A 15,479-nucleotide genomic window follows, 5' to 3' on the forward strand; every position below is an offset into this window, starting at 1 on the left:
GTTCAGGTCTGTTTGGATTGACCACATTTGGCAGAATGTCCGGTTATCCTTCGGTCAGGCCTGGTTGTTCTCGGGTCGCCCGTCAGCTTCGAAATGTGTCTATATATTAAATTTCATTTGGTTTTCCATGGACCTGTGAGGATCTATCCACAACAGTAGTGGTTAACGTCACTGTGACACAGAGCTGATGTCACGGGGATTGTGTAGGTGGAAACATGATGTGTCCAACCTACGTAAATTGAGAATCGCTGTATATGTAGCTATGTGTCACATTACATGAACTCCTGGAGGGATAAAATTACACAGACCTCGAATCATGTGTATCGCAGTCTGCTGATAATCAATAGGTAGCCTGAGGCTTAGTGCTCCAAGTGAACATGCATGTACCAGGTCCACTCAAACAGTTCAATCACAGAACGACGATAAAACAGCTGTGGCCGTGTTCCCCTGAGAAAGCTCAAACAAGATGTGATGTCTCAAGGAGACAGTCGCACGGTTGATTCACTGGGTCCTGCTGGATGATGAGCAATGGTCATCACATCTTCTATTATGATAGACGCATAAATCATCAACAACCTCTTCAAAGCTTTTTCCGTTTGAATGGGTGAAAAGACGTTTGAGATTAAAGTTACAGTCAATGCATGTGTGTCGTTTCACAACCAGGCTGAATCTAAATTAAGACTGGTGTTCATGTTAGAATTGATTTTAAAATTTCCTCGATTGCTGCATAAATGTGACCGAAATACAATCATTAAGTCCTAAACTTAGATAAAAGAAACCAAATGAATAAAAATGTATTTATTTAAAAAAATATTTAATCTAAAACAGTTGTGTGTGACAAAAGTATGTGAACGTGAGGTGTGAGCCCCTTAAAGCAGCAATAACTTAAAGTTTTTATATTTAGTTTTATGTAGAAAGAGACAATTCTCTAAATGATTCATACATTTTCAAGCACTGTATCATCTCTTAGCTTATTGTAGAAATATTGGCACACTGGTTTTACCTTTATATAGTCTGAACTTTACAATGTCCTCTTTAGTAAACATCTTAGTTAAAAGAACAAGACAACCAAGGATTTTCTATTACGATTGTTTTCTTACATGTTTCACAAAATAATTGGTCAATACAATTCATCTGCCTTGAAAATCCAATGTGGGTCAATACAGGTATCCTCTCTGCACAAGCCTTTTACTAAATCAATACATATTTCTGCCTCTGAATTTATCGAATTTATTTCTCACCTCGGCGCAGCTCCTCGTGAGGGAGCAGAATGAATTTTGTTTGCTCCCTTTGGAGCTACATCTACAGCTTATCTGCACAGTGAAGGTCACGCTAAAAGAAACAAAGCACACACTGGAAAGCACGGCCAATAGAGGCCGTTGAGATCGCCTGGCAAACTGAAAGCAGTTCTCAAACTCTGCCAATCACCACTCTCCTCTTCAACAGTCACTCGGCCAACTACCGAAGGGGACGTGGTCAAAAATATTGGGACTTAACCAACCCAGTCAACACTAAGTAGGACATGTGAGGCTACTGGAAGAGCCGGCAGCTATGTGAATGCATTTTCTCTCTGATGAAGACATACAGCTGGTAGCAATGAAAGGCAAACTGTCAGCTTCTTCTGACACCCACATCGACTCCTCCTCCAGCTCCTCCCTCCTCAGCTTCAGCCTACTCCTCCACCTCCTCACCTCTGCCTCCCTCCTCTCACATGTTGCTCAGTGCTCCGATGCAGGATGAGGCTTTCGGCCATGTGGGAATTTCTCCTAATAGAGGCTCACAGTTGAGTCTGCGTGTTGGTGAGGATGTGAGTGCCGAGCGCATCCAAGCAGCCTTTTCATCTACAGCAAGCGCACTGGTAGGAGACAAAAAGTCCGTCTGTGCTGCTTTAAGAATCAAAGAAGGCTTTAAACCACTTCTCTTGGCAGTGGAGTCGCTCAGACTTTGCAGAAAAATTATCAGTCTATAACTTTTGCTGCTTTTGTTTAAGGATCTTAGGAAATACTGAGTTCATGTTTGCCGCCTGACAAGAAGGAAATGACAAGATTTTTCACTTGATTATCAACGTGGAGGACGAGGAGCCATTTCCAGTAATTCACCCTTCTCTGAAAAAGGTCTGAACAGCACCTAAGCTCCTCTGTCACATGGACACCGACACTGAACAGCTGTTGCATTTACTCTCTTGTCTCCGAAAGAAGCCTCAGCACAGGAGATTTATAGTCCTAAACAATGATGCTGAAAAACTTGTTTACATCAAAGCGCTTCGTACTTAGCAACTGACGAGGATGAGAGACGGTGTTGATGACCTACCTGTATTTGACAAGTGTGTTTTTCACCTCGTTGGAGAGAGGAGCACAGAGGAAAGAAGTCAGCGAGAGGGAGCAGGGGAGGAGAAGAGAGCTCCGAGGAGGGAAGGTAGGAAGCTGCGAGAGGGAAACGGAGTGAGTAAAGACACAGAAGGCTGAGAGAGACACAAGGAGAAGAAACTGAGCGAACTCTGTTAGACTGAAGGAGGAGTTAAAAAAACCAGAACATCAAAAACCTGGCCAAATGCCTGTTTAATGCTGGAGGACTGTCAGAACCATACAGGGTGAGTACCAATTCTGTGTGATGTGGCTATTGTGGCAGGAAATTAAACAGTTCACAGGAGCAGCTGACGCCACTCACTGTTCAGTAAAATCAAATTATAACTTTAAACAGTATAAAACGTATTTTAACTAAACCCTAAATGCAGCCTGTGCAACTACATTAATGAATCATGGAACAAGTGCTGGGCTTCATCAGTTGTCACCAGCGCTTTTACAGTCCGAGCTGTGATTGTGCCGTTTGCTTTGTATGCGTTTCATTAAAAACAGCAGCTTTTGACGTTCCCGAAGTGTTATTTAATTGATCCTGAATCTTAAACGTGCTTAATTCATTGTCAGTGTGGGGGTGTAGGGATGCTGTGTTTATTTTTTACTCAAGAAGAAGTGGGAGATCCACTGGAGCTAGATGATTTAAGGCATTATTACAAACAATGGAGCATGAAAAGTCACATGACCTGCATCTGAACACATGTTAGAAACAACATGACGTTTGATTAAGTTTTAACTTAACTAAAAAGTTTTTGGACAGAAATGAAATTGGCAACTATTTAATCTTGGTAATGTTAATCTTGTTCTGGCGTTTTAAATGTTAAACTGATGTAACTGATTCTTATTGTCTTTATTATTTAACGAGATTATTATTTTCTCAATTAATTTAGTGTTCTGATGATTGATTAACTGTAGAACCAGTGGAGTGCTGTAGTAAAATGGTTATCGAGCAGTTTGGATTGTTAAAATTAGACAAAACTAGTAATCTGAAGTCATCAGCTTCAGCTCTGAGAAACCAAACAATAGTTTATTGATGAAAATCATCAGTAACGGACATGATTGGAGGCTGCAGCACATGAAGGTCTTTTTACCTGCACATCTTCAGACATTTATTAGCACATTTTACAAACTTAATCCTTGTTAATCTGCAGCAAACAGAAGAAAAGAGTTAATGAAAATAGCTGCTGCCCTACAATGAACCCTTACATGTTAACCATTGACAGAGATATTTAAGGATGAAAGTGGGCAGACTGCACTGTGGGATGATCTCAGTGAAGTGTCTATGATCCACCTGCTGCTTTCTTTAGTCTCGAGCCAGCCTCCACTGGTTTAATAATCAGCAATTACAGGGACACAAACCCAGCACCTGTAATGTTTTGTTTGCAGTTTCTGCCAACCAGACAGTATTTGATGAGCCTCATTCCTCTGCTGTGACGCCAGCCGACGTGGCTAATCAAGTATCCATAACGACACAACAACATATAAATTAATGGCATGATTGGGACTATTCATCTCCGTTAAGAAAACATCCCTGCTGTTTTAGCCGAATCACCGAAGCTCTAACGTGATTTCCTTTTGTCTCATTATGATTGAGCCTTGATAGGTGCCCATTAGCAGCTTTGCTAAACTACGGCTGCGGGGGAGGAGGATTGATCCTTGTGTTAATGTGTACAGATAGATGGTCATGTTAGGATGTAAATTACTGCCCAGATATCCCTCTCTACTCATGCAGGAACACAGACACACACGCAGAATACAGCAATCGCACCATGTGTTCAACACCCCTAGCAACAGTATAATCAACCTGCAACAATACAAGGACTGAGACTAGACAAAATCAAATTACCTTCAGGTTACAAAACAGTCAACAGCAATTTATTCCGTGAGGCTCAAAGGCAACTTGATGCGTTTTCATTCAATCAAACATCTCGGGTTTTCTGCAATTTCTTCTGTGCTTCACAATAACTTAAGTTCTCAAGGTGATGAAAAGATTTCTGCACAAAAGCCGTTTCAAAACCACAGATTCTGAAATATTTCAAGTACCAAAAGCGCCAAGGTTTCATCCTTGAAAAGCAACCTCTGCCTGGAAGCCACAGTCATGAAAAAGGATTTGCTGCGTCCTCGCCTCCTGACACGGAGAATCTCAGAATTGAATGCAATAGAAAATCTAATCGCACCCAATCACAACACATGAATGCTAAAAGCACTCGAGATGTTTGGACAAGCAGCGGTGCTACATAATAGCCATCCATGAGGCCAAAAAACAACATAAAATGACCTTCGATTCAAATCAAACAGACTGTTTACATAATTTCCCCATCAGGCTCCATTTTTCTTAATCACACCGAGTGCAGTGGAGCTTTCAATAGAGCTTTTGCAAACAGAAGGTCAGCAACTATACAATACGCCCTTACGACTCAATCATATACCTCAAAATAAAAAATAGATAAATTCACAGGGAAGGAAGCTTGTGCAAATTCCAGATGCATTTAGGTTTTGTGGAAATATTTGTGTCACATATGCAGTGACGGGGCTTTGTAGAAAAGCTGAGTCACTGCGGCAGAAGAGTAATTTGGGTACGATGAAGAAAAAAAAAAGTGAAGTTATAAAGTAAAGATGGAGATTATATAAACAGCAGTGACGCATGGGAAATATGGAGTGGAGTACTCTTATAGTACATCAGCTATAGTACAGGGTATTGATACTGGTACAAGTTAAAGGTATGCACTCAAAGTATTATCAAAATGTACAAAATATGTACGTAAAATGCAGAATAATTCATAATATGTGATGATGATGTTTCTTTTATTTATTATTCATCTGAGTCTGTAACATCATAACAAGTAATGTCAAATAAAACATAGTGGAGCAGACGTATAAAGTAGTGATGAGATGGTAGCTTGGTTAATTTTACATGACTGTAATAGTGACTAACAGCAGAATCAACAAAGACAAAGAAAAACATTTGATAAATCCACTAAATATAACGACTTTTGATCAGACCCTCTAGAGGCTGATCTGGAGCTTTCGATCACACGACATGGTCTTCATCAGCATATAAGGTTTGCAGAGGCATTATGTTATCATTTAGAGACATCGGATGGCTGATACAATAAGTTTATGCATGTTTCTTTTTCGATTATAGTCTGATCTGACATGGATTTACGATTTCAGATTAATAAAAGCTCTGGTTACAGGTTCCTTCCTTCCTTCCTTCCTTCCTTCCTTCCTTCACACTCTCCTATCTCCACATCACTGTCTGATTTTCTCTCTGGTTTCATTTGCCAACATTACATTGTGTGACACCGTGCTTTACAACACAGTTGTGGACTGTGACTCACTGAGAACTATAATTATGAACCTGGCAGCTCAGTCCTCATGAAGCCGTTTTATTAAGACAATCGCTCCATCTTTCCATCTGTTACTGCTGGCATTTGGGATATGAAGCTAAATTAACTCACCAGTAAAAAGGGAACTTTTTATAGATGTCTATGCGTAATAGTAGACTGTTAATCACTGAACTGTTTTATTTTCTCAATCCATTTTCACATTTAATAGCTGGAGAAAAAAATAAATCAAATGTGGGCAGAGGTTCAGGAGTTTTGATGCAGGCTGGTGTTTAAGGTGCCGACACCGACCTTGGCAATAAGAGGAGTTAGTGGTACAGTACACCAGTAATATTTTTAATAAACTTTCAGGTGTCTGTTCGCCCTCCATCAGCAAAAAACAAGCTTTAGCTGCACTTTTTATGTTTTTCTCCAGCTAGAACACCCTCAACCTGCCTTTCAATAAAGTATAGTAATAGTACAACATCCCCACATGTCTGTTAAGTCTGATCCACCTAACGCAAAGAGTGTAAAATCTATCTGGTAACTGCATTTCATTCATATAATTTAAAGCAAAACCGCGCTTGTAAGTTAGAAAACTAATATGATAGAAAAATATAGCACACAGCAGCATAATTAGAGCTGTATATTAACAAAAGTAGTGTATCGTGATAAAGAACACACCACGATATGTAGTTCAAGTGTATCTGTATTTTCTCACACCCTTAAAAAGCTGTTGAGTCACATAAGAACTTAGATGTACGGTAATATCTGAAGTTTGCTAATATTAACGTAGCCACCATTAGCTCCAGGCCAAAACAAACAATTCACAATTAGCTGCAGCCAGCGATTCTCATTTTGGTTGATTAAAAACCTCCATTATTAGTGCAAAATATTTGAATTTGGGGTTCAAATTGCAAAGATATTGAGTTTATTATCAGCAAACAGAGAAAATGTCTTTGTTAGTTTTGTCTTAAGCTAAATTTCAAAAGTTAGATGATGTCTCTTCTACTTTTCTGCCCTTAATGTCAGATCAGACAGAAACAACCCAGTCAGATTTAGATTTACACAGTTTTGGACTGTCCTCAGCTCTAAAACCACTGGATGTCAACATTATTAAGGATAAAGGAACAAGTGTCCTGTTGTCACAGACAGCCCCTTGCCGTTAAGAGTATGACTACTTGATTACAAATTTGTCTGTAATCTCACTGCTGCCTGACGCCTCCACCACACAGTCAGTAACTCGGCTCTCGACCTCTCTGCTCTGGGATTTTGAATCTCATAAGATAAGAAACTCTGCTGTAGGCCATTTCTGTCCAGAAATACAAAAAGTAAAATCGGCACACACTCCTGACCTGTACGTTCTGCTCAATCTTGCCAATAAAAAAAAAGTGTAATACTTCAACACCTTGGATACAAACAGGAGTGGTGATATAAGCTCCACAATAAGAAGGAGAAAAGAAAGGTTTCTGTGGCAGATTCCTGATTTCATGGATACCCTAATTGACCCAAAAAACGACTCTTGAAAGCATCACCTCCCACGTAACATTAAGTGTCCTCTAAAGAGCGGGAGCCTCTTGCTGTACGGCATGACTAATCTGACAATGTGGGCAAAACACAGAGACGAGAGATAGGAGTCAAACAACTCACAAGAGCACCTTTGGCATTTACGCTACAAGAGAAGGAGAGAGACAACACAGAGCCGCAACGCTCTCTAACGCTCTAATGGCGTGAGAAAAAAAAAACAATCGTATAAACACAGGTAAATGTTTAAACTCTCATCCTGGGCTAAAAATTGATTTATGACGCCCTTTGAAAACACAAGACAGTCTGATGGACATTCAGTTAAATGCATCAAACAACTAATTACTAATCTGTTTAAACCTTCTAGTTTAATAACCAACAATTGCAGAGCTTTAATACAAATGTGGCCTCACTGACAATGTTTTAAAATGAACGTAGTTGTGACTGGAACGTTTCTGGGAGCTGCTGAAACGCCTTCAGAAACTCTCGAGCTAAGAAATGAACACCGTGTCCAGCTCAGCGTGTACCGTCTATCAGCTGCTGCAATGTGCTGCATTCAGGGACAGTGCAGACTTGTAGATCATCCATGTTGAGAGGCATTCAGGGACACCACAGAGCAGTGTTTCAAAAGACCTCAAACAAAAAAACATGAACAGAACTGGATTTGAAGAATTGTTTCATCCTTTTTTTAAAACAGGTTTTAATGGATCAACCATCACTATCACCAAAGTTAAGTTTCAACTAATAGAAAAAGAAGAATATGGCCTCTTTAACAGCTTTGAACCAAAACAAAGATTGAAAAGACACCAAGAGACTCTACTGTACAGAACAACTGAATTTTAGAAAAACGAGTGTAACAAACCTTTAAAGGAACTAATTTACCAAAACATATATAGTTAATTACAAAAGAGCATCAAGTGTGGACAAAATAAAATCTAATTTAAATGTTATTGTTGCAACAAAGAGAAACGAAATCACATCAGCATCACTGGTTGAGCTCTGTTAATTAATGCGAGGTCAATGTGTTGTCACGACCCTAATTTGAATAATGGCATCTTAATATCTCTATCACATCCTGCTGTGCTGGTTTAGAAAATTCAAATGATCTAACAGCAGTTTACCTTTTTAGATTCTGACACCGAAACACCTGCTTATACAGCGGATGGTGCTCCTCTACCTGCAGCGGTGCATTATGAAACCTACTCACTCGTACGAGAGGAAAACAAAGTGAAGTGAGATTTGTACTTCCTACGTTGAAGTGTTCCAGTACTTCACAATTAGCAGTATAATAGTAACTAATGCAAAATAAATTCAAGGCTTTTTTCTGAATCTTTAAACACCAACAGTGATTTTTAAAACCATCTTTCACTTGCATTTGCAGCCAACGCATGTGGCTGCTTCATGTATAACTAAATACTGTTTTGTGTATTACTGCAGTACTGCCTGTTCACAGTGTCATATGTGAAAACACTTAGATATACAGTAGACTGACAAATCAGGGCTTGAGCACTATTAATAGGCTGTAAGGAAACATTTAGTTTGGACAACAATGGAGCCCAGTGGAGGCATTCAGAGACAGTCTAATTATTATTAGATTTATTTTGACTTGTACATTGCAGGTTCCTAGAGTCCAGTGTAAATTACAATTTTTTCTTATTGAAGATAATACATTTATAATAATTATAATAATATAATACTCAGATAAGTAGGAAAACCACATTTTCTAAGCTGGCACGAGTAAATATTTAGTATTTTTGCTCAATAAATTACTTAATCAGCAGTAAGTTGTTTTTTAAAGTGTCTTGATAACAGTGTTTTAGAGGGTAAAAGATTTCATATGTACGTTGTAAGATCAAATAACAATTCACCAAATCACCACCCAATCAGACAACACTGCACCTGAGTCTTCACGATCAGTAACCTCTGCAGACATCAAATACTTTAGAGAGACAGACGTTTCATGAAAGTGCGAGTGTAGAGTTTTGTTTCAGGTCGTGAGCGCTGCATTCGCTGCCATCAGTGCAGGAACTAAAGAGGTTTCACGTTTCTCTGTGCACCGTGTCTGCTGGTAACTGGAGATGTTCTTACAACACATAAAAGAGAGGCTGCTCACGTTAATGAGCTATTTTAGATTGTTTACTAATGTGCAACAGAAACCTGCTCTCATCTTAAATCCAAACTGTAAATCCATGCAGGCTACAATTAACACGGAGCTACACCCAGTTACATAATGTTTACCTGCTTATGACTAAAAATAAAACTTACATTTCTATGTCAACTCACAGCTTGTGAAGCTACAGACCACAGTGATTTAAACAGTGGTTACACCAGAGCTCACTTACTCAGAATCCAGGAGGAGTCTGTGGAGAGCCTAAGGGGCCAAACACTGACCACTGAGGCTGAACTTACTCTTCTATGCAGCCATGTGACAGCAGTGTCCATACAGAGCAATTAAAGTCCCACAAGAACACAGACGTTTCCTTTGAACTAATTAGGGGACGAAGACAACTTCAGACAGTACGCTCACACTCACTGGAGTGTTTGGCACGGAGTGCACCAAATCTAATAAGGTTAAAAGACAAATTAAAAGCCAACACAGCGCGAAACAGACTGAGCCAATATCTCTCTATGCAAACTGAATGTTCCCATTCGTTGCTCTGAATAGCACTGGATGCAGTTATCCAGATAATTCATTGCAGCTTTTTTAATCCACTAACCAATATCATCAGAAAACCTTATGCAGGATTACAACATTCAGCATTAAACATTTGATCCTGAATCTGTTTAGAGACAAAAGGCGACACAGACAACACAGCGCTGATGTTACCTGCCGACTCCAGCAGGACGTGGTAATCAGTTCCTCTCTGAGTAGGTGTGTCATCATCTGGCTCCTGCTTCTCCGACTCCTCGTAACGATCCCAGTTTGACTCCAGCTTCCTCCTGGAGAAAACCTCCACGCGGTTATCTTCCTCCTGAAAGTTGTCTCCTCCATCTTGATCCTGGAAGAACAGACGATGGGAATCGCAGAGAGAAACATGACAAGAACTTTAAAGATGTGGTCACACCCAACTTTGCTTGTAATTGATTATAAATTGACGCCATATAACTGAAATCCAGCCTAAACCCTTCAGCCAGATGAAGTTGGAGATCAAATGGTCAAAGGTTGGTATGAATTTTCAAGGAAACTGGAAAATATCTCGTTTTCATCTGATTTTGAACATTAGAAAACTGAAAAAATGGAGGGATTTAAACGTTAAACAGTGTTCAAACCATCTTTACTATATTAGTTATATATATATATATATATATATATATATATATAAATATATAAAGTAATTCAGACTTGTGTGATTCATTTTGAATTCAAATGGTCTCAGCTGAGTCTGTGATCACGCTTTGACTAATGTGACTATTTGCCCAATGACCAAAATAACACTTCCACTGACTGAGCTCCACAATCTAGAATCCAAAGAGCATTTTGTAAAGTGGTCATTAACACATAGCTCTTATTCATAATTGGTAGTCAGGTCTAACAAAGTGGTCAAGGTAAATGGCATGTCCAGCTGTACGACAGAAAAGAGGCGTCCGTGCCAGACTGAACTCATTAAATTGGTCTGACTCACAGATTTCTTTTTGTTTAATTACATTTTACCTTTGAATCATGTTGTCATAGAAATGCTCTACGTGAGATGTGGCAGTTTTTACAAAGCGGTCACGCTGCTCTGTTTTTCAGGTGCCCTATGAGAACTCAAACACACACAAAAACATATTTTTACCTAGCAAAACCAATAAAGACCACATGGATGAACCAAATTAGATTTTTATGACTGTAATCAAGGAGCCCCTGTCTGCCAAAGGAGATTTTGATGATTGCAATCAGAGCCCCTATAGTTTCCCTCATATCAGGAGCATCAACTGAACATCTCAGTGGAAATAAGACAAACAGTCAAAGGTTCAGGTTGTATTAAGTGTTTAAGTATTGTGGGAGATATTTCAACAGCTTGCTCACTGAAACTTCATAATGACAGGACGATTAGGTGCATAATAATAATAATAATAATAATAATAATAATAATAATAATAATAATAATAATAATAATAATAATGCCACTGATCCATTCAATTCAGTGGTTATCTGACTAAGACTCTACAAGCCTCACTTTAATAAGATGAGGATCAGGTCACAAATGGTAAAACATGTTAACGTTGTTGAATCACTTAAATAAAATTAAACTCTGGTTAAAAAGCTTTTACTAAGCTGTGCACAAGTGGGCTAATTCAGCTGTCACAGCTGCTGTTAAATTACACTACAATTAGTTCTAATTAGGCCGAATTCACAGGAAGGACCTATGTAGTTTAAAATCATCGCCTCACTGTGTGTGAGGTTTCGTAGCATAAGCTAAACCACTAAAACGTGATATTTTCAGTGCAGTCTGGCAGAGTGCGATCACTCGGCGTCCACGCTTCTCTCACCCGGTGATGGGACTCAGCTGCTTGGCTGCCTCCGCCGCGTCCACGGCCGCGGTAGTGGTCTCTTTTACCCCGGCCTCGGTAGTGACCTCCTCGGCCTCTGCCTCGGTGTTCACCGCCAAAACTGTCGCTGTCGTTTCCACCCCGGCCGCCTCTTCTCCAGCCGCCTCCTCTGCCTCTGCTCGGTCTTCCCTCCATTGCTGTAAACAGCGACCGGACAGTTTAGCGTGTGGCACAGGCGTTACACTGAATTGTGTCCTACGGTAAAATAATAATTAAGTCGTTCCGGGTTTTTACATTTATAATCTCAGTGTTGATCACAAATTTAAACATGTTTTTTAAATATATAAGTCTACAAAATAAGTTTTGAATAAAGATATTTGCATTTTGTCAGGTAGAAAATTCAGATTTTAGCTTTGAACATATAAATACGTTTTTATGAAAAATAAAGGGACACTATATTAAAGGGTTCAAAAACAAAACGTGGTCTAAATTTAACAATAACTGTGTCTAATGATCTTTATTTCTATTTTTTTTTTGTTTTGTTTTAGGAAAATTCAGACCCTGTCACCAACAGCACCATGGATCCTACAAACAGCACTTTTGGAAACGCATCATGTGTCCAGCCTGCGCCTCACAGTGTTTGGGAGGCTATAACCATCGCCACAGTGTCGGCCATTGTCAGCTTGATAACTATCGTCGGTAATGTGTTGGTGATGCTGTCCTTCAAAGTAAACAGTCAGCTGAAGACTGTAAACAACTACTACCTGCTGAGTTTGGCATTTGCTGACCTCATCATAGGAGTCTTGTCCATGAATTTATACACCACATACATATTGATGGGTTACTGGTCCTTGGGGAACCTTGCATGTGATCTCTGGCTTGCAGTGGATTATGTGGCCAGTAATGCCTCAGTGATGAATTTACTTGCCATCAGCTTTGACAGGTACTTTTCCATCACAAGGCCGCTCACCTACAGAGCAAAAAGGACCCCAAAGAGAGCCGCCATCATGATCGGCCTCGCGTGGCTTGTGTCTTTCGTCCTCTGGGCTCCACCCATTCTGTGCTGGCAGTACTTTGTAGGAGAGAGAACAGTGCCTATGTGCCAGTGCCAGATCCAGTTTTTAACTGAGCCTGTGATCACGTTTGGGACGGCCATTGCTGCTTTCTACATCCCAGTCTCTGTTATGACTATCCTGTACTGTAGGATCTACAAGGAGACACAGAAACGGACAAAAGACCTGGCAGAGCTGCAAGGACTCGCGTCAGGAGATGTCCCAGCGGGGACTAAACCACAGAAAACTATTATTAACTCTTGCTTTCATTTCACCAGAGAGAAGCGAGACCGGAGTCAGGCCTCCTGGTCCTCCTCTAACCAAAGTAACGCCACAAAGACGACCACTCAGTCGGACGAGGCGTGGGCGAAAGCTGACCAGATCACGTCCTTCAACAGCTACACCTCATCTGAGGAGGAGGAGCACCATGTCTCAATAGAAACTCCACAGGGATCCTTCAAAGAGCAGGGCAGTGGACAGAACAGTAAGAACGGGCAGGTGAAAGATTTCACAGAAAACGAGTATTTTTCCACTCCTAAAAAGAAGAACTGTAAAAAGTGCATTTCCTTTAAGTCCAAATCTGGCTCAAAGGGGACGAACAGCAGTCCAACACCTGTAACATCCTGCCGAGCTGAAGCAGAGCAGCTCGACAAAAATGCTTCCCCCTCCTCCTCCACCACCTCCAAATCCATGGACCCTGCCCTGAAGAACCAAATCACCAAGCGCAAGAGGATGGTGCTGGTGAAGGAGAAGAAGGCAGCCCAGACCCTCAGTGCCATCCTCCTGGCCTTCATCCTCACGTGGACACCGTACAACATCATGGTGCTCATCTCCACATTCTGCGCAGACTGTATCCCTACGTCCCTCTGGCACCTGGGCTACTGGCTCTGCTATGTGAACAGCACCGTCAACCCCATGTGCTACGCCCTCTGCAACAAGACCTTCCAGAAGACCTTCCGCATGCTTCTGCTCTGCCAGTGGAAGAGGAGGAGATGAGGACATGAGCTGGTGCTGCAGTACTTAAGCAGCCTTTTTCCACATGTGTATTCTCTTTAGATATTTACTGTCAGTGGTGATCATCTTCAGCATGAAGAGCTGCATGTGATTTACTTCTTTTTTTTTTGTGTGTTACAGTTTGTGTTGGTGGAACATGAGTTAAACTGCTGTTTCCAGATTATTACAGAGAAGAAACCTCATGAGAAGTGGCTTGAAGAAGTTTAAAGAATAGGTTCAGATTATTTAGGAGAACTCTGAATTTTACAGTTTACAGGTCTTAAATTATAATATTAAAATATTCTACATATTTGAAAAGAGTTATAGCTAAAAAAAAAAAAAAGAAACTCAAAGAAGTGACTAGACCTCTGATGCCTGCTCCACATCTTTGCATGAGCCGCTATTGACAAGATGAACCTGTCACATGCAAGTTGCATTGTGGGTGATGTAGGCATTAGGTTCCAACAGGAAAGAAAACTGTGTGGAAGAAATTATCTTTAGTTCTGAATTTTTGATTGATTGTTTTGTGCAATGCTGAATCTGTGCAGTGCACTTTCATTATGTTAGCATAGCCATCAATCATTTCTCTCCACGCAGCAAACTCTGTTATAACTCAACTCAAAATCTGCATAATGAAAAGTTATTACAACTGTGTATTTTTACTGTTATAGTTAATAAGTGAAACTATAATATAAACAAACTATAACACAACAATATATACAACAGTATATAAAGTGCTGTATCCTTCTTAATACTGTACATTCATTCATGTATTTGTCCATATAAGTTCAAGGAATCGTAGCTTTTCTGGTACAAAATTACAAAAACATGTCATCGTGGAAACAGTAATAATAATATAAATAAAAATGTAAAGCTGAAAATAGGTTTTAATTATGTAAGAAACTCACCAAAGTTATCACTGATGCAAACAGTTGATTTTAGAAGTCACTCACCTGAGGAAACTGAATGTGTTTTAAGGATTGTAGAGAAATATACCTGTACGTGGAAAGACTGATGTATCCTGATTAAAAACATTAAGTACCTTAGAGACAGAGAACGCTTCAAATAACTCCACAGAAAGCTTATTGAAAAGAAATGTTGAGGGCATGGATACAAGAAAATTCATTGGGTATCTCTTAGAGTACAGGTAACAAATCTACCTACAGCAGGGCCTCCTTTAAAAGTAGTGAGCGACGCCACCAGGTCACCTGCGACTCCTCTGAAGGAGTTTCAAGCTTCCAAAGTTGAACCAGGAGAAACTAAACACACAGCGACTGTTGCCTGAGGCTTCAGAGTCAAGATGCAGGTGTATTTATACTACAATAACACTTCACTCAGGTAACCTCAGTTTAATGGTTTAACTTCTAAAACCAGTTGGCAGCACCAGTTATGATTTAAACAGTTTATATTTTTAATTAACTTATATTAGTTAGAATTGAATACATCTGAATGTATTATAATAATAGTACATGTGCTGTTTTATTTCATACACTAGTACATTTTCTTCAGTCTCTATGGAGTCATACTAAAAAGTTACTGCCTCAGCACCAGTATCGACAGGAGCAATGATTATAATAGTGAAAACTTGCTTTCAGCGTACATGCTGCTGGAACATACGAGTAAGACCTCTGAACCTATCCTTTAAACCTCATATAATCTGCCTTTTGCACTGTAAATATAGGACATAACGAAGGCTTCAAAATAAGTTATAGTATAAAGAGCACAATTCACTGAATCTGTTAATTTTTAAACCTCAC

At 39.8% G+C, this 15,479-nt stretch overlaps 2 protein-coding genes across 2 annotated transcripts in view; one reads left to right on the forward strand and one right to left on the reverse strand.

Moving 5' to 3' along the window:
- Window positions 1-11,882, reverse strand: part of aven (apoptosis, caspase activation inhibitor) — a 26,540-nt gene extending 14,658 nt beyond the window's left edge. The window contains exons 1-2 of the mRNA XM_026341764.1: window positions 11,678-11,882; window positions 10,032-10,203 (exon numbers count right to left, since the gene is read on the reverse strand). Coding sequence (XP_026197549.1) covers window positions 10,032-10,203; window positions 11,678-11,872 — 367 coding nt within the window. The 5' untranslated portion in view covers window positions 11,873-11,882. The remainder of the gene's footprint in view (window positions 1-10,031; window positions 10,204-11,677) is intronic.
- On the forward strand, window positions 2,513-13,725 carry chrm5b (cholinergic receptor, muscarinic 5b). Its single transcript, XM_026341763.1, has 2 exons — window positions 2,513-2,590; window positions 12,226-13,725. The coding sequence occupies exon 2, from the start codon at window positions 12,256-12,258 to the stop codon at window positions 13,723-13,725; it is 1,470 nt and encodes a 489-aa protein (XP_026197548.1). The 5' UTR covers window positions 2,513-2,590; window positions 12,226-12,255.
- The last annotated feature ends 1,754 nt before the right edge of the window (window positions 13,726-15,479 follow it).

This window comes from Anabas testudineus, chromosome 24, assembly GCF_900324465.2.
Source record: "Anabas testudineus chromosome 24, fAnaTes1.2, whole genome shotgun sequence".
NCBI classification, from domain to species: Eukaryota; Metazoa; Chordata; class Actinopteri; order Anabantiformes; family Anabantidae; genus Anabas; species Anabas testudineus.